This window comes from Mobula hypostoma, chromosome 1 (assembly GCF_963921235.1).
Source record: "Mobula hypostoma chromosome 1, sMobHyp1.1, whole genome shotgun sequence".
In the NCBI taxonomy this organism is placed as follows: Eukaryota; Metazoa; Chordata; class Chondrichthyes; order Myliobatiformes; family Myliobatidae; genus Mobula; species Mobula hypostoma.
Window position 1 is genome coordinate 16584608 of NC_086097.1, and position 15729 is coordinate 16600336.

At 40.9% G+C, this 15729-nt stretch overlaps 1 protein-coding gene across 2 annotated transcripts in view; it reads right to left on the bottom strand.

Annotated features, from left to right (window-relative positions):
- LOC134344335 (YLP motif-containing protein 1-like) overlaps positions 1 to 15729 on the bottom strand; it is a 123204-nt gene that overhangs the window by 59184 nt on the left and 48291 nt on the right. For both annotated transcript variants that reach the window (XM_063043945.1, XM_063043937.1), the window contains exons 6-7: positions 11413 to 15657; positions 57 to 150 (exon numbers count right to left, since the gene is read on the bottom strand). In XM_063043945.1, coding sequence (XP_062900015.1) covers positions 57 to 150; positions 11413 to 15657 — 4339 coding nt within the window. The remainder of the gene's footprint in view (positions 1 to 56; positions 151 to 11412; positions 15658 to 15729) is intronic.

Here is a 15729-nt window from a genome sequence, read left to right on the forward strand (position 1 = left end):
CAACTCAAATGCTCTATCATTCATTTTTTCTCAGTGTTAGCTGGATATCCTCTTACCTTGTAAAAGTCTTTACCAGTTTTAGAGTTTTGGTAGTCTTGAATTACTGGAGGCATTCCAGTAGAATCAGTTTTGCCAATCTCCTGTAACTCACTGAAGTACAAGAAAAAAAGTTCAATCACTGGGTTTAATTCTGGTGAAGGAGACAGTTGCATTCATAACAGAAAGCTACAGGTATAACAAATATAACCGTAGTGACTTAGACTAGAAATTTTATTTCATGGGTGAAATATCTGTCTTGCTTCAAGCACAAGAAAAGCAATACAGACTTCAGAATCAGGTTTATTGTCACTGACATGTCATGAAATTTGTTGTTTTGTGGCAGCAGTACAATATAGGCATAACAAGTTACTATAAATTAAATATAAACTAAATAAATAAATAGTGCAAAAGAGGAAGTGTTCATGAACCATTCAGAAATCTGACAGCAGAGGTGAAGAAACTGTTCCTAGAAGGTAGTGTGTTCAGGCTCCTTTACTTCATCCCTGATGGTAGCATTGAGAAGATAGCATGTTCTGGATAATGAGGGTTCTTAATGATGGATATCTCCTTCTTAAAGGCACCAACTTTGGAACATGTCCTCTACCCATGGGTTTGCACCCATGATGGAGCTGTCACTTGGCACTCTGTACCAGAGAGTGATGCAACCAGTCAGAAGGCTTTCCAGGTTACTTAAGTGGAAATTTACTAGTCTTTGGTGATGTACCAAACCTCCTCAAACTCCTAATTAAGTAGAGCCCCTGTGTGCCGCAGTCATGATTGTATCAATATGTTAAGCCCAGGAAAGATCCTTTGAGATGGTGATGCTCTTTCCACTGCTGACCCCTCAATGATGATTGGTGTGTGTTCTTCCAACACCTTTCTTGAGGGCAGTCGAAAAATATGCCAGAGAACCCAGTATGGCTGAGGGTGGGGCAATAAATGTAAATGTTCTACTTCTCTTACAGATAAGTATCAAATGTGCTAAAAACTCTAATGAATTCCTTTTTGGGTAAATAGCTTGCTTTTAAAGTTCATGTCACCAATGAAAGGTTTCTTAAGTATCTGTAATTAAAGTGATATGCAAAGGCAATGTTTTCCCCTGCTTTTTGTCCCATTAGTATCTAAAAGTAAATCAAAACACCCCTGAAAGGAAAGGTGTTATCCTGTATATATCAGGAAGCTGGTCAGAATATCAAATAACTCTCTGGAACATCCAAATTACAGCTGCATCATTGCTTAATACTGTGGCTGAACACAACTGGCCAATAATAACTTCACCATGGTCATACCAATCTTCTTCATCCATAGTTCATCAACATAAAGCACAATCATGCTGTGTTGATAGGCTTCTGCAAATCAAGCTTCCACATTTCAGATCATCCTAGAAATCACATTTCCTAAACTGAATTTAGGGAGTTTCAGAATCAGATTAATTATTGCTTACTTATATAATGTGCAATTTGCAGTTTTGCAATAGTGAAAGTCTTTGCTTGGAGTTTTGATCACAAAAAAAAAGTCTCAGTGTTAGTCCCATTAAAGAACCAGATTGAACTGGGAAACATGGCCAAACAATTTTTAAATGGTGAATGATGCAATCATCTGGGTGCCATCAGAAACAAATGATAAACACAAGAGATTTTCTGCAGATGCTGGAAATCCAGAGCAACACCCATAAAATGCTAGATGAATTCAGCAGGTCAGGCCACATCTATGGAAATGAATAAACAGTCAACATTTCAGAATGAGACTCTTCACCAGGACCAGAATAAGGTGGGGAGAGGGGAAGGGTGAAGCCAGGTGATTTGGGAAGGAGGGGGGGTTGAAGTAAGAGGCTGGTGATAGAAAATGTAAAGGACTGGAGAAGAAAGATTCTGATAGGAGAAGAAATTGGACCATGGAAGAAAGGAAGAGAGGCATTGGCGGAAGTGATAAGACAAGTGAGGAGAAAAGACTGGCCATCAGGAAATCCTGTTTTTTTGCAGATGGAGTGAAGGTGCTTGACAAAGCAGTCTGCCCACCAATGTGGAGACCACATTGAGAGCACCGGATATAGCAAACAACCTCAAAAGATTCACAGGTGACGTGTTGCCTCAGCTGGAAGGATTGTTTGGGCCTTAAACGGAGTTGAGGGAGGAGATTAATTGGTAGGTGTAGCATTTCTTCTGCTTGCAAGGATAAATGCCAGGAGAGAGATTAGTGGGTAAGGACAAATTGACAATGGAATCACAGAGAGAGCAAACCCTGTGGAAAGCGGAGAGTAGGGGTAGGCAAAGTTGCATTTGATGGTATCATTCTGTTAAAAATGGCAAAAGTTGTGGATATTGATGTGCTGGATGAGGAGACTCATGGGGTGGCAGGAGGAGACTCATGGGGTGGTAGGTGAAGACAGGAGTTACTCTATCCCTATTAGGGGGCAGGAGATGAAGTGAGGGTGGATGTCCGGGCAATGGAGGAGATGAAGGTGGAGGCAGGATAACCGCTGGAGGACATCGCTGATGTCGGGAAAGGAATGTCTCATTCTCAAACTAAGTGCGCTGGAGATGAAGGAACTGAGAAAGGGGATGGAATGGCATTTTTACAGGAGACAGAGGGAAGAGGTATAATCAAGATAGAAACAACGAACAAATGATGTTGCACGGTAAACTAGTGTTCTCTTCATTCGTCAAAAAGCCTCAAAAAGACAGCATCCATCATTAAGGATCCCCATCACCCAGGACATGCCTTCTTCATATTACCACCATGAAGCAGGGGATACAGGAGCCTGAAGACACACTCAACATCTTAGCAACAGCTTCTTCATGTCTGCCATCAGATTGCTGAATGGACAATTAACCCAGGTACACTACCTCATTATTTTTACACTACTTATTTATTTTCATAATTTATTTCTTATTGTAATTTATGGCTTTAAATTATTACGTATTGCACTGTACTGCTGCCTGCTGTTATAAGGACTATAAAATGGTTCCCTGGTATATTAAGATGGACTCCTGACTTTGCAATCTGCCTCGTTATGATCTTGCACCTTATTGTTTACCTATACTGCAATTTCTCTGCAGCATTTACGATTTATTCTGCATTCTGTTAATGTCTTACCTGCTCTTCCGCAATGCACAGTATAATGACTTCTTCTGGATGAACGGTATGCAAGAGAAACTTTTCACTGTATTTCAGTACATGTGGCAATACTAAAGCAATTCCAATCCCAAGTTCAATTCTAATTTATTTTCTCCAAATGGAACCACTGCTAACTTATCTGGAGGCATCATATACAGAGTATTCCTTCATCAGAAGCATTAAAACAATTACATTTTCATGTATATTACCTCGTAGTGTATATATGTTCTTATTGTAAACTTTTGCCATTTATTGGCCACATGGTGGGTTTTTAAAGAGAGTGAAAAGCCACAGTGTGTAAAATTGAAAATTTAGTCAGAGGAATTTGGTGCAGAGAGTAATGACTGCAAGACTTGTAGTGGTTCACTCAAGCTTGAGGTTTAAACATTTAATCAGAGCAGGAGATCACAACCTTATTTACGACATGGACCAATACCATTAAGCAAAGGGTCTGTGGACCCCTGGTTGAAACCCCTGATTCAGAGTTTTAGTCCCTGATGAAAGTCAATGTTCTACCCTTTTAAAGAACAAAAATATAAAACATAAACAATGTAGATTAATTTATACGAGTTATGCGTCTGGACTGCAAAAAGTATTGTTGATGTTTTGAAAAAAAAACATCAGAAGCATTCTAGTATCTGCAGTCTCTTGTATCACGAAGTCTTAAATATTGGAGAAAAAGAGATAACAACAGAAAAGCACAGGTCACTAACCCTGCTTTGGATAGCAGCAAATTCCATTATATTAATTATTAAACATCTCCACAAGAGCTATAACCTGAAATGGTACTGGACCATAAGAAAACTTCAATAGGTAGGCTAAAGGAGTGGTGTGAAAGGTTCTATTTCATGCAACAAGGGCAGAGATACACAAAGAAGCAACACCGCTGGAACCTGTTTACCTGAAGTAAGAGAGAAAGGGGAGTTCTTGGTGGAAAGGATAAATGGGACTTTAAACTGAGGAATTGGAGTGTTAAAAAAAACAGAAAATAAACCAAAAACAATGAACCAAGAAAGGTAGACTAAGGGTCCTGACTGTGTGGAAAACATCATGTGTGGTCCCAGTAGCCAAGAAGGTGTCATTAGAAAGTCTTGAAAGGCTACCTCCCAGCAGCCCTGACTTCACACATTATGAAGTCCCAAGAGGCTGGTCCTGTCTCACCTCTTGAACCCTGGTCAGATTAGCCCTCGATCCCCTGCAGTTTGCTTACTAGGAGCACAGTGGAGTCGAAGATGCTGTCATCTACTTGCTGAACAGAGCCTTCTCCCATTTGGATAAGCAGGGCAGCACTGTGACGATCATATTTTTTTGATTTCTCAAGTGCCTACAATACCATACAGCCTTCATTGCTGGGGGAAAAGCTCCCTTCAATACAGGTTGGCACTTCCATTATATCCTGGATAATGGACTTTCTGACTGGCAGACCACAACTTGTGCAGCCTCGTAATATAATTTTTATTGAGTTTTCAAAAAGAATACATGAAAAGATAAAAACTACTCTCCCCCCTCCCCTTAACCCTCCCCCCCCCATATATAGTCCTGCCTAAAAAGAAAGAAAAGAGAAAAAAAAAGAAAGAACCGCCTGGGTATTGGAAGGTTTCGACATGCTCCATGGGATTCAAAATAAATTTGGTATAATTATTCGTTACTTTCCCCAAGGGACCAAAGTCTTTATCGGAGCACTTAAATATGCCACCCTATCTTTTGTAAATAAGGGCGCCAAATATTCAAAAATGTTACATATTTATCTCTTAAATTATAAGTAATTTTTTCGAGTGGAATAGAACTAGCCATTTCATTATTCCAACGATCCATACTTAAATACGAATCAGATTTCCAAGTAACTGCTATAGTCTTCTCAGCTACTGCCAATGCAATTTTTATAAATTCTTTCTGATATTTATTCAATTTAAATTTCGGTTTTATCCCTTCAATATCACCTAATAGAAATAATACAGGGTTATGTGGAAGTTGAGTTCCAGTAATTTGTTCCAATAAGACTCTTAAATTTATCCAAAAAGGTTGAATTTTAAAACAAGACCAAGTAGAATGTAAAAAAGTAGCAATTTCTTGATTACACCGAAAGCATTATCAGATAGATTTGAATTTAATCTATTTATTTTTTGTGGTGTAATATATAATTGGTGTAAAAAATTATATTGTACTAATCTAAGTCGAACATTTATTATATTTGTCATACTGTCAAGACAGAGTCTTGACCAATTTGTTTCATCAATATTAATATTCAAATCTGTTTCCCATTTTTGCTTTGACTTATGGGTTCCTTGTTTAATTGTCTGTTCTTGAATCAAATTATACATACAAGAAATAAATTTTTTAATTTTCCCTTTTTGAATTAAAATTTCAATTTCATTAGGTTTTGGCAAAAACATTGTTTGACCCAGCTTACCTTTTAAGTAAGCCCTTAATGGAAAGTAACAAAAGAAAGTATTATTTGATATTTTATAATTATCCTTTAATTGTTCAAATGACATCAATATACCTTGTTCAAAACAATCTCCTATAAATTTAATCCCTTTTTGGTACCAATTATATAAAAGTTGATTGTCCATTGCAAAAAGGAATAAGTCTGTTTTGGAACAAAGGTCTCCTTGCTAATAGAGATGTGTTTCATTCTGTGTTTCATTATCAACATTTATCTTATTCCATAGATCAATCAAATGTGTTAATATAGGAGATTCTTTCTTTTCCCGTATCCATTTAGATTCCCATTTATATATAAAATCTTCAGGTCTATTTTCTCCTATCTTGTCTAGTTCTATTTTAATCCATGCTGGTTTTCGATCATCGAAGAAAGATGCAATAAATCTAAGTTGATTTGCTTTATAATAGTTTTTAAAGTTTGGAAGTTGTAACCCTCCTAACCCAAATTTACATGTCAATTTTTCCAATGATATTCTTGACATTTTACCTTTCCAAAGAAATTTTCTCACACATTTATTTAACTCTTGAAAAAATTTCTGTGGCAGTTGTATTGGTAATGTTTGAAACAAATACTGCAATCTAGGAAACATATTCATTTTTACAACATAGACTCTACCTACTAATGTTATTGGTAGTATCATCCATTTGTCAAAATCTTCTTGAATTTTTTTCAATAGTGGTAAATAATTAAATTTATATAAATTCTTTACATCATTATCAAGTCTTATACCTAAATATTTTATACCATTTACCAGCCATCTAAATTGGGTTACGAATCGACATTGACTATAGTCTCCTTTAGTGAGAGGTAAAATTTCACTTTTATCCCAATTTATTTTGTAACCTGATACCTTCCCATATTCATCCAATCTAGAAGATAATTTATGTAACGAATGTTGTGGGTTTGTTAAGTAGAGCAAAACATCATCAGCAAAAAGATTAATTTTATATTCCTCCTGATTAACTCTAAAACCCATAATATCTGGATCAATTCTGATTAGTTCTGCTAATGGCTCTATCGCCAGCACAAATAAAGCAGGTGATAATGGACAACCTTGTCTAGTTGACCTTTTTAACTGGAATGGTGTTGAAATTTGAGAGTTTGTCACTACTTTAGCTTTAGGGTTAGAATTTAAAGTTTTAATCCAATTTATAAAAGATGTTCCTAATCCATATTTTTCTAATACTTTAAATAAAAAATCCCATTCTAATCTATCAAATGCTTTTTCTGCATCCAAAGCTACTACTATACTCTTCTCGTCCCTTTTTTGTGCCAAATGAATTATACTGAGTAGCCGGGTTACATTATCTGCCAATTGTCTATTTTTAATAAATCCTGTTTGATCCATATGTATTAATTTTGGTAAATATTTAGATAATCTATTCGATAAAATTTTTGCTATTATTTTATAATCCATATTCAATAAAGAAATAGGCCTGTATGATGTTGGTTTCATAGGATCTCTGTCTTTTTTTGGCAATGCTATTACAATCGCTGTTGAAAAAGATTCTGGAAGTTTATGTATTTTTTCTGCTTGACGTATTAGTTTCATAAAAAGAGGAAATAATAAATCTTTAAATTTTTTATAAAATTCAAGTGGAAAAACATCTTCTCCTGGAGATTTATTACTTTGGAGTGATCCTAAAGCTTCTTCAACTTCTTTTAATGTAAAAGGCATATCTAATCCCTTCTGTTCTTCCAAATTCAATTTTGGAAGAGAAACTTGTGATAAAAACCTTTCTATCTCATTAACATCATTTTGGGATTCTGATTGATATAATTCAGAATAGAAATTTTTAAAGGTTTCATTTATTTCAAGAGGTTTATAAGATATTTTATTTGCCCTTGTTCTAATTGCATTTATTGTTTTGGAAGCTTGTTCTGTTTTCAACTGCCAGGCAAGAATTTTATGTGCTCTCTCACCTAACTCATAATACCTTTGTTTAGTTCTTATAATTGCTTTTTCCATTCTATATGTCTGAAGCGTATTATATAGTAACTTCTTACTGACAAGTCGTCTTCGTTTTTCTTCTGACATATATCTTTGAGATTCTTTTTCTATTTTTGTAATCTCTTTTTCCAATTGATCTAGTTCTGCCATATATTCTTTCTTAATTTTAGACGTATAACTTATTATCTGGCCCCTAAGATATGCTTTCATCGCATCCCATAATATAAATTTATCATCCACTGAATGAAAATTTGTATCCAAAAAAAATTGAATCTGCTTTTTCATAAGATCACAAAAATCTTGACGTTTTAATAATGTTGAATTAAATCTCCATCTATAAGCCACTTCTTCCTTATCAGCCATTATTATTGTCATTAATAAAGGGGAATGATCTGATAATATTCTTGCTTTATATTCCATATTTTTCACTCTGTGTTGAATATGCATTGATAATAGAAAAAAATCTATCCTTGAGTAAGTTTTATGTCTATGGGAATAGAATGAATAATCTCTTTCTTTAGGACTGATTCTTCTCCATATATCAATCAAATTTAAATCCTTCATCATTGATAAAGTTAAATTTACTACCCTCGATTTTATAACAGCCTTGGTTGATCTATCTAAGACAGGGTCTAAGCAAAAATTAAAGTCTCCTCCAATTAATATTTTTTCATGTGCATCTGCCAAATTCAGAAAAGCTTCTTGTATGAATTTTGCATTATTTTCGTTTGGTGCATAAATATTCATAAAAGTCCATAGTTCAGAAAAAAGTTGACAATGTATAATCACATAACTCCCCGCAGAATCAGTTATTACATTTTGTATTCTAATTGGTAACGTTTTATTGATCAAAATTGCTACTCCCCTCGCTTTTGAATTAAATGTAGCTGCAACAACACTACCCACCCAATCTCTCTTTAGTTTCTGATGTTCTGTTTCTGTTAGGTGCGTTTCCTGTAAAAAAGCTAAATCTATCTTCATTTTTTTAATATGCGTTAAGATTCTTTTTCTTTTCACTGGTCCATTAAGCCCATTAACATTAAAACTCAAAAAATTCAATAAATTAGTCATTATTCTTAACAAAGTTACTCCAATCTAAAACATTACTTATCTTCTCAACTCTCATAGTTCCCTGGGGAATCTCTTTAAACTTCACCATGTTGCTATGTGTTTCCCTCCCAACCTTCCAGGCAAAAAGAAAAAAAAAAGAAATACAAAAAAAGAAAAAATACCCCCCACTAATGTTGTGAATGAAAAGATACACAACACTACCCCCTCCATTTTACGGGTCGTGGCAAAAGCCACGCTTGCACACATGATTAGCGTAGCAATTGATCAGTGCTTCTTCCAGCTCCCCCGCAACAAAAAAAATTATATATATATAGACAAAATTAGTGTTACTATTCCCAACTAATATTCCTCCAGTTTTAACCTTTCTTACCCACCTCGTATAATTAATAATATATTTATACATTCATCCAGCTTCAAAAATCCAACAAGTCCATTCTTTAACCCAATCTTCATCTTCAATCTATCTCGCTCCCCTGGATTTGTTCTTGTATCTGGTGAATATTCAGAGAATCTCGCACAAACTGCTCTGCTTTCTGGTAGTCATCAAAAAATCTTTTTTCTCCACCAGGCAAAAAAATCTTAAAGGTTTCAGGATAACGCAGTATAAATTGATAACCATGATCCCATAGGGTTTTTTTCACTGGATTAAATTTCTTCCTTCTCTTCAAAAGTTCATAACTTATATCAGGGTAGAAAAAAACTTTGTTCTCTTTAATCATCAATGGCCCTTTTCTATCCTTGGCAGCTCGAGCAGCTGCCTGTAGAATCCTTTCCTTGTCTTGACATTAAGAATTTTATTAAAATCGATCATGGATATTGGTCATCTTTTGGTTTTGGTCTTAGAGCTCTATGTGCCCGCTCAATTTCAATTGGTCGAACCTCCTCTTCCATTTGCAAAACATCCGGGATCCATCTTTGAAAAAATTCTATTGGTTTTTCTCCCTCCGTACCTTCTTTAAGACCAACAATTTTAATATTATTACATCTACTGAAATTTTCCAACATGTCCATTTTCTCTAAGAGTCGATTTCTTTCCGAGTTCCAGACAAGCAGATCATTTTCTGTTTTTTCCACTCTATCATTCATATGCCCCATTGCTCTTTCCATCTTCTGAAGCTCCTTATCCATTTTGTCCTGTCTTTCCATAACTTTATTATAGCACATCTTCGTATCTCTAAGCTCTTCTCTTACTTTTCTTAGTTCAGCCGTTAATTGCAATATAGCCTCTCTTATGTCTCTATCATCTCCTTTATTTCCAATCGTTTCCAATTCTTCCTCCTCTTCTTCATCTGTGTTCTCTGCAGAATCCAATTCTGACTCTGAGTCATTTTCAATTGCAGTGGCTGTCGGTTCTTGTAGTTTGCGTTGTGTCGATTTGCGCGTGCACTCTTCTTTGCGCATGCGCATTTCCGGTATCTTCTTCGGAGAAACCGTTACCACCGCCATTGCTCCCTGTTCTACCGAAGGAGATCCAACCTGAGTCCGAGGCTCCATTGTTGCAGTAGGCCCTTTTCTCTTCCCCTCTCGCGGCTGCTTCGCAACAGCAGACTTCTTTTGTTGCGGTTTAGGAGGCATATCGTAAAGTAGTCTTACAAAGTTTATAACTAGTTTTCAGAAAATATTTATCAACTTTGTTTTGTTTAAACGGTACTTTACTGATTTGTTGCAGGAGAGCTGGATTTATACGTCTCAATCCCACGTCATCACGTGACGCCCCGGACTTTTGAAACAGCACCGAGTCATGTCATCTGCAGAAATTCTCTGATGACTCAGCAATAGTTGGCTGTTTTAAGGGAGGATGGGAGAATCAATACAGGGCCCTAGTGGAGGACTTTGTCAAATAGTGCAAGCTGAATCATCTGCAGCTCCACATCAGTAAGACAAGGAAGATGGTGATGGACTTCAGGAAACTAAGCCTGCACTGCTCCTTGTTACTATTAATGGTGAGGGCCTACAAGTGCCAGGGGTGCACTTGGATGACAGAGTTGAGTGGAGCACCAATACAGAGGCTATGTACAAGAAGGGCCATAGTTTCCTCCACTTCCTGAGGAGTCTGAGGTCCTTTAGAGTATGCAGGCCCCTCCTTCATATATTCTACCAGCCTGTTGTCACCAGTATAATCTTCTATGCGGCGGTGTGCTGGGGCAATGGCATCAACATGGGTGATGCCAACAGGCTCAATAACCTGATTGAAAAGGCTAGATCTGTTATAGGAGTCAGACTGGACAAACTGGAGGCTATGGTAGAACAAAGGACCCTACAGAAAACACTGGCGATTCTGGACCACCCTCTCACCCTCTGCATGCTACCTTGGCTGAACAGAGGAGCAGTTTGAATAACAGACTAAGACAACTGCACTGCTCCAAAGAGTACAATATAAGGTCAATCTTATCCGTGGCCATTAGGCTCTATAATGAGTCAACCTATAGCCGGGGAAGTGTTAGAATGTTTGAGGCATATCTGTGCACTTGTAATGATGCTCTGACACTGTAACTTCCTTTGGGATCAATGTCTAATTGCCCAAATTGTTGCTTGAAGCTTGAGGGGAAGATTACCTGCACCTTTTCTTGAAAACGGTGACAATATTGTGAGAGAAACAAAACTTTTGATGTTCTCATATATCACTAAGTAGTAAACCTCAGAGGATCTGGGAGAAAATAAATCTGCTGAACTATTTGGTAACTGAAAGCAAAATTCTGGGTTTTCTCAATAGCTTCTGTTATGATTATATTTTGCACATTACACAACTATATTTTTTATCACACATCTACTGTATAAAGTCACTTACCGTAATAACTTCAATTCCTGTGCAGCCTTCAAGATGATTTCATGCTCTCGTTCAGACAATGCTACAATATTTTGGCCATCTGGTGATTGATCCACCATAGATTTATCAGAGAAAGACAGTGGTGGTTTTTCAGGTAAAGTGGACACATGACCAGGACCTGTCTGGGGTGGCAAATTGTCAAAGGGTAACCTCCTGTTGTCGGTTTCTGGATATCTTCTGTCATCAATCCGTTCTCTCTGCCAGCCAAACCTGTCTGGAGGATAATTTCGTTCATCTCTCCTCCAGTCTTGTCTTTCTGGATAGTCCCGACCCCACAACTCCCTTTCCTGGTCCTGACGATAACCTCTTTCAGGCTCCTTCCTCCACTGTTCTTCCCTCCACCTGTCTGCTCGCAGATGTAGAGGAGAGAATTCTCGTCCATGACCGTGATGATCCCAATCCTCTGGTCTGTGGAAGTAGTCTCTGTTCCGTTCATTGTCTCTGTTAAAACCATGTTCATGAGACCTTCCACTCCTGTCAAACTCTTGGTCAAAACCTCTGTCAAAAGATTCATTTGGAGGACCACGGTTTTCCCTTCTATTTAAAACTTCCTGAGTCAGAGGGGGCCGACGAAGAAGTGACCGTTCATCTCTCCTAAATGTATCGCGCTCATCCCAGAAGTCTGGACCTGTATCTGTCCAATTATTCCTTTCCCAGGATAAAGTTCTCTCTCTATCATAATCTGGAGCTCCTCTAGGGCCAGAGAAACGATCATCCATCTGTCTCCTTTCTTCATGATGCCAAGAGGCTTGCATTTCTGTCCTCTGATATGGTCTCATCTCCGGACCATCAATGTTACTGGGACCATCGCCCTTACGCATAGGGATAAAATCCTTGCCAATCTGTGGCTTGTGTTCTGGGCCTTTTTCTTGGTCATTATTCCGACGCATTGGTGCAGATTCAAACCTTTTACCTGTTTCTAATGTTTTTGGCTCGTGCTTTTCAGATGTTGCCTTTGCAGTACCTGAAGCATTTGAAGACAGCATTTTAGCTGGATCGCTTTGGACCTGAGGAACAGTTACTGAAGGAGTTGCTGCTTCAGAATCGTCCATTTTTTTTTGAATTTCATGTGATTTAGATAAGTCAGCACTTTTTTTCAACAAATCTTTGCTAACTGAAGTATCTGAATCTTTAGGGTCTGTGGCAGATAAAGTTGCATGGGCTGGAATTTTTTCATCTACTGGCTTCACTAAAGCCTGTGGTACAGTATCTATGTTTTGTTTCACATCCTTATCTTCTGTAGTCTCTAAGTTCTTGTCTCCAACAGCTTTTACTTGTTCCTGAACTTGCTCTGAAGATGACTTTAAATCTTGTCCAATTTGCCCTGTTGCAACTTGAGGACCTTTACATCTCGAGCTAGGCACAGAGGATCCACTAGGAGAAGGTCCACGAGGACCACTGAATCTCGGTCCCTTTGGTCCATCAAACCGAGGACCAGGACCTTGAAATCTCCCAGCTGAACCCTCAACTCGTTGTCTAGAACCCTCAAGTCGCTGTCCTGGAACCTGTCTATCAAATCGGTGTACTACGCCTGGTCCCTCAATATGTGGCCCGGAACCCTGGCCTTCAAAACGATGCCCTGGGCCTTGTTTCTCAAAGCGACTGCCACCTAGGTTCTCAAAATTCCCAACACCAGGGCCCTCAAAAAAACTGCCACCTGAACCATCAAAGCATCCACCCCTTGGGCCATCAAAGCGACTATCCTCAGGACCATCAAATCGATTAATTCCTGCACCTTCATACTCAAAGCGATTACCTGGGCCTCGTCCTTGACTCTCAAAGCAGTTATCAGGACTCTGGTCCTCAAAATATTTACCTCGACCTTGGCCCCCAAAGCGACCACCAGGGCCCTGGTCCTCAAATTGACTGACAGTTGCCTGCTCCTCAAATCTGCTGACTGGTCCCTGTCCCTCAAAATGACCACCTCGCCCCTGATTCTTGAAACGACCGCCACGTCCCTGACCCTCGAAGTGCCCACCTCGCCCCTGGCCCTCGAAGCGCCCACCTCGCCCCTGGCCCTCGAAGCGCCCACCTCGCCCCTGGCCCTCGAAGCGCCCGCCTCTACCCTGGCCATCGAAGTGCCCGCCTCGACTCTGGCCCTCAAAGTGCCCACCTCGACCTTGGCCGTCAAAGCGGCCGCCTCGACCCTGGCCGTCAAAGCGGCCACCTCGACCCTGGCCCTCAAAGTGCCCCCCTCGACCCTGGCCCTCAAAGTGCCCGCCACGCCCCTGGCCCTCAAAGTGCCCGCCACGCCCCTGGCCCTCAAAGTGGCCGCCTCGCCCCTGGCCCTCAAAGTGGCCGCCTCGCCCCTGGCGGTCAAAACGGCCGCCACGCCCCTGACCCTCAAAGTGGCCACCTCGCCCCTGGCGGTCAAAACGACCTCCCTGAAGCTGGCCCTCAAAGTGGCCTTCCTGACCTTGGCCTTCAAAGCAACTGCCATCACCCAGACCCTCAAAGGGGCCTCCCGCACTATGACTTTCACAATGACCTCCTGGACCGTGGCTTTCGTAGTGGTCTCTGGAACCTGGGCCCTCAAAGCGGCCTGCTGGACCTGGGCCTTCAAAATGGCCTCCTGGACCTGGGCCCTCGAAGCGGCCCCATGGACCTGCCCCCTCAAAGCGGTTCCTTGGACCCGGACCATCGAAGCGGCCCCCTGGACCCGGACCGTCAAAGCGGCCCCCTGGACCCGGACCGTCAAAGCGGCCCCCTGAACCCGGACCGTCGAAGCGGCCTCCCGGACCCGGACCATCGAAGCGGCCTCCCGGACCCGGACCGTCAAAGCGGCCACCCGGACCCGGACCGTCGAAGCGGCCACCTGGACCCGGACCATCGAAGCGGCCCCCTGAACCAGGACCATCGAAGCGGCCTCCCAGACCCGGACCGTCGAAGCAGCCCCCAGGACCCGGACCGTCAAAGCGGCCTCCAGGACCCGAACTGTCGAAGCGGCCTCCCGGACCCGGGCCGTCGAACCGGCCTCCCGGGCCGTCGAAACGGCCTCCTGGACCCTCAAAGTGACTTCCTGGATCCTGGCTCTCAAAATTGCCTCTTTGACCCTGGCCTTCAAAATGGCTGCCCGGTCCCTCAAATCGGCCACCTGGACCTTCAAAATGGCCCCTCGGTCCTTGGCTGTCAAAATAGTTTCTTGGTCCTTGGCCATCAAAGCGGCTGTTTGGACCCTCAAAGCATCCACCTTGACCCGTGCCTTCAAAGTGGCCACCCGGACCTTGGCTATCAAAGCGGTTGCTCACACCTGGGCCCTTAAAATGGCCACCGGGACCCTGACCGTCGAAGCTGCTGCCCTGACCCTGGCCCTCATAGCGACCGTAAGGACCATGGCCATCAACACGATTGCCAGATCCATGGCCTCTGAAGCGACCCCTTGGACCATGCCCCTTAAAACGCTGGCCAGGACCTTGACCCTCAGAGCTACTGCTGGGAACTGAACTCTCAGGACAACTGCCAGGACCTGAACCCTCTAGATGACTGCCGGAACTCTCACTCTTGACACTATTACTTGCAATTTGCCCTTCAAGTTGTTTGCTGGCATCCTGGGCCTCAACGCTCTTGCTAGGACCCTGGGTCTCAAAGAGAATACCAGTGCTTTGGTTTTCAATGCGGTTACTGGCACCCTGCATTTCAAAGCAACGATTGGGACTCTGACCCTCAAAGCTATTACCTTGCTTCTTAAGTTCATTACCAGGACCGTGCTTTTCTTGGCAATTAATAGGGCCCTGTGCCTCGAGGGAACTTCCCTTTTTCTGAAGGAAATTATCCAGCATTTTGTCAGGAACCTGCTCCTTGGTGTTATCTATCTTCTCAAGTTGATTTCCAGAACCCTGCTCCTCAGGATGCTTAAGCAAACCTTGTTTTTCAAGACAATTACTTGGATCCTGTGTTTGAAATTCATTTTCTGCAACCTGACTCAATGCTTTATCTTCAGGTTGATGTCCTGGAGCTTTTTCCTCATCTTGTGGCTGCCGAGTTGAATCTTCAACACTTGAACCTCTAACTTCACTTTCAATATGATGAGCTGCAGCCTCTTTCTCAATGTGCTGTCCAGCACCCTCACCATGCTGGCCCACAGTCTGCCCTTCAAAGCAATGACCTTGAAACGGGGGACCTCTTGAATCAAAGCGTGATCGAGAAAGGTCTCTCACTCCTGGTTCATCAAATTTGCGCTTTCCTCTTCCATGAGGCCCATCAAACCTACAGAACAAAAATCAACATTTGATCGCAAGGCCAATAGGTCCTTTTAATAATAACTTGAAGCATTCTATA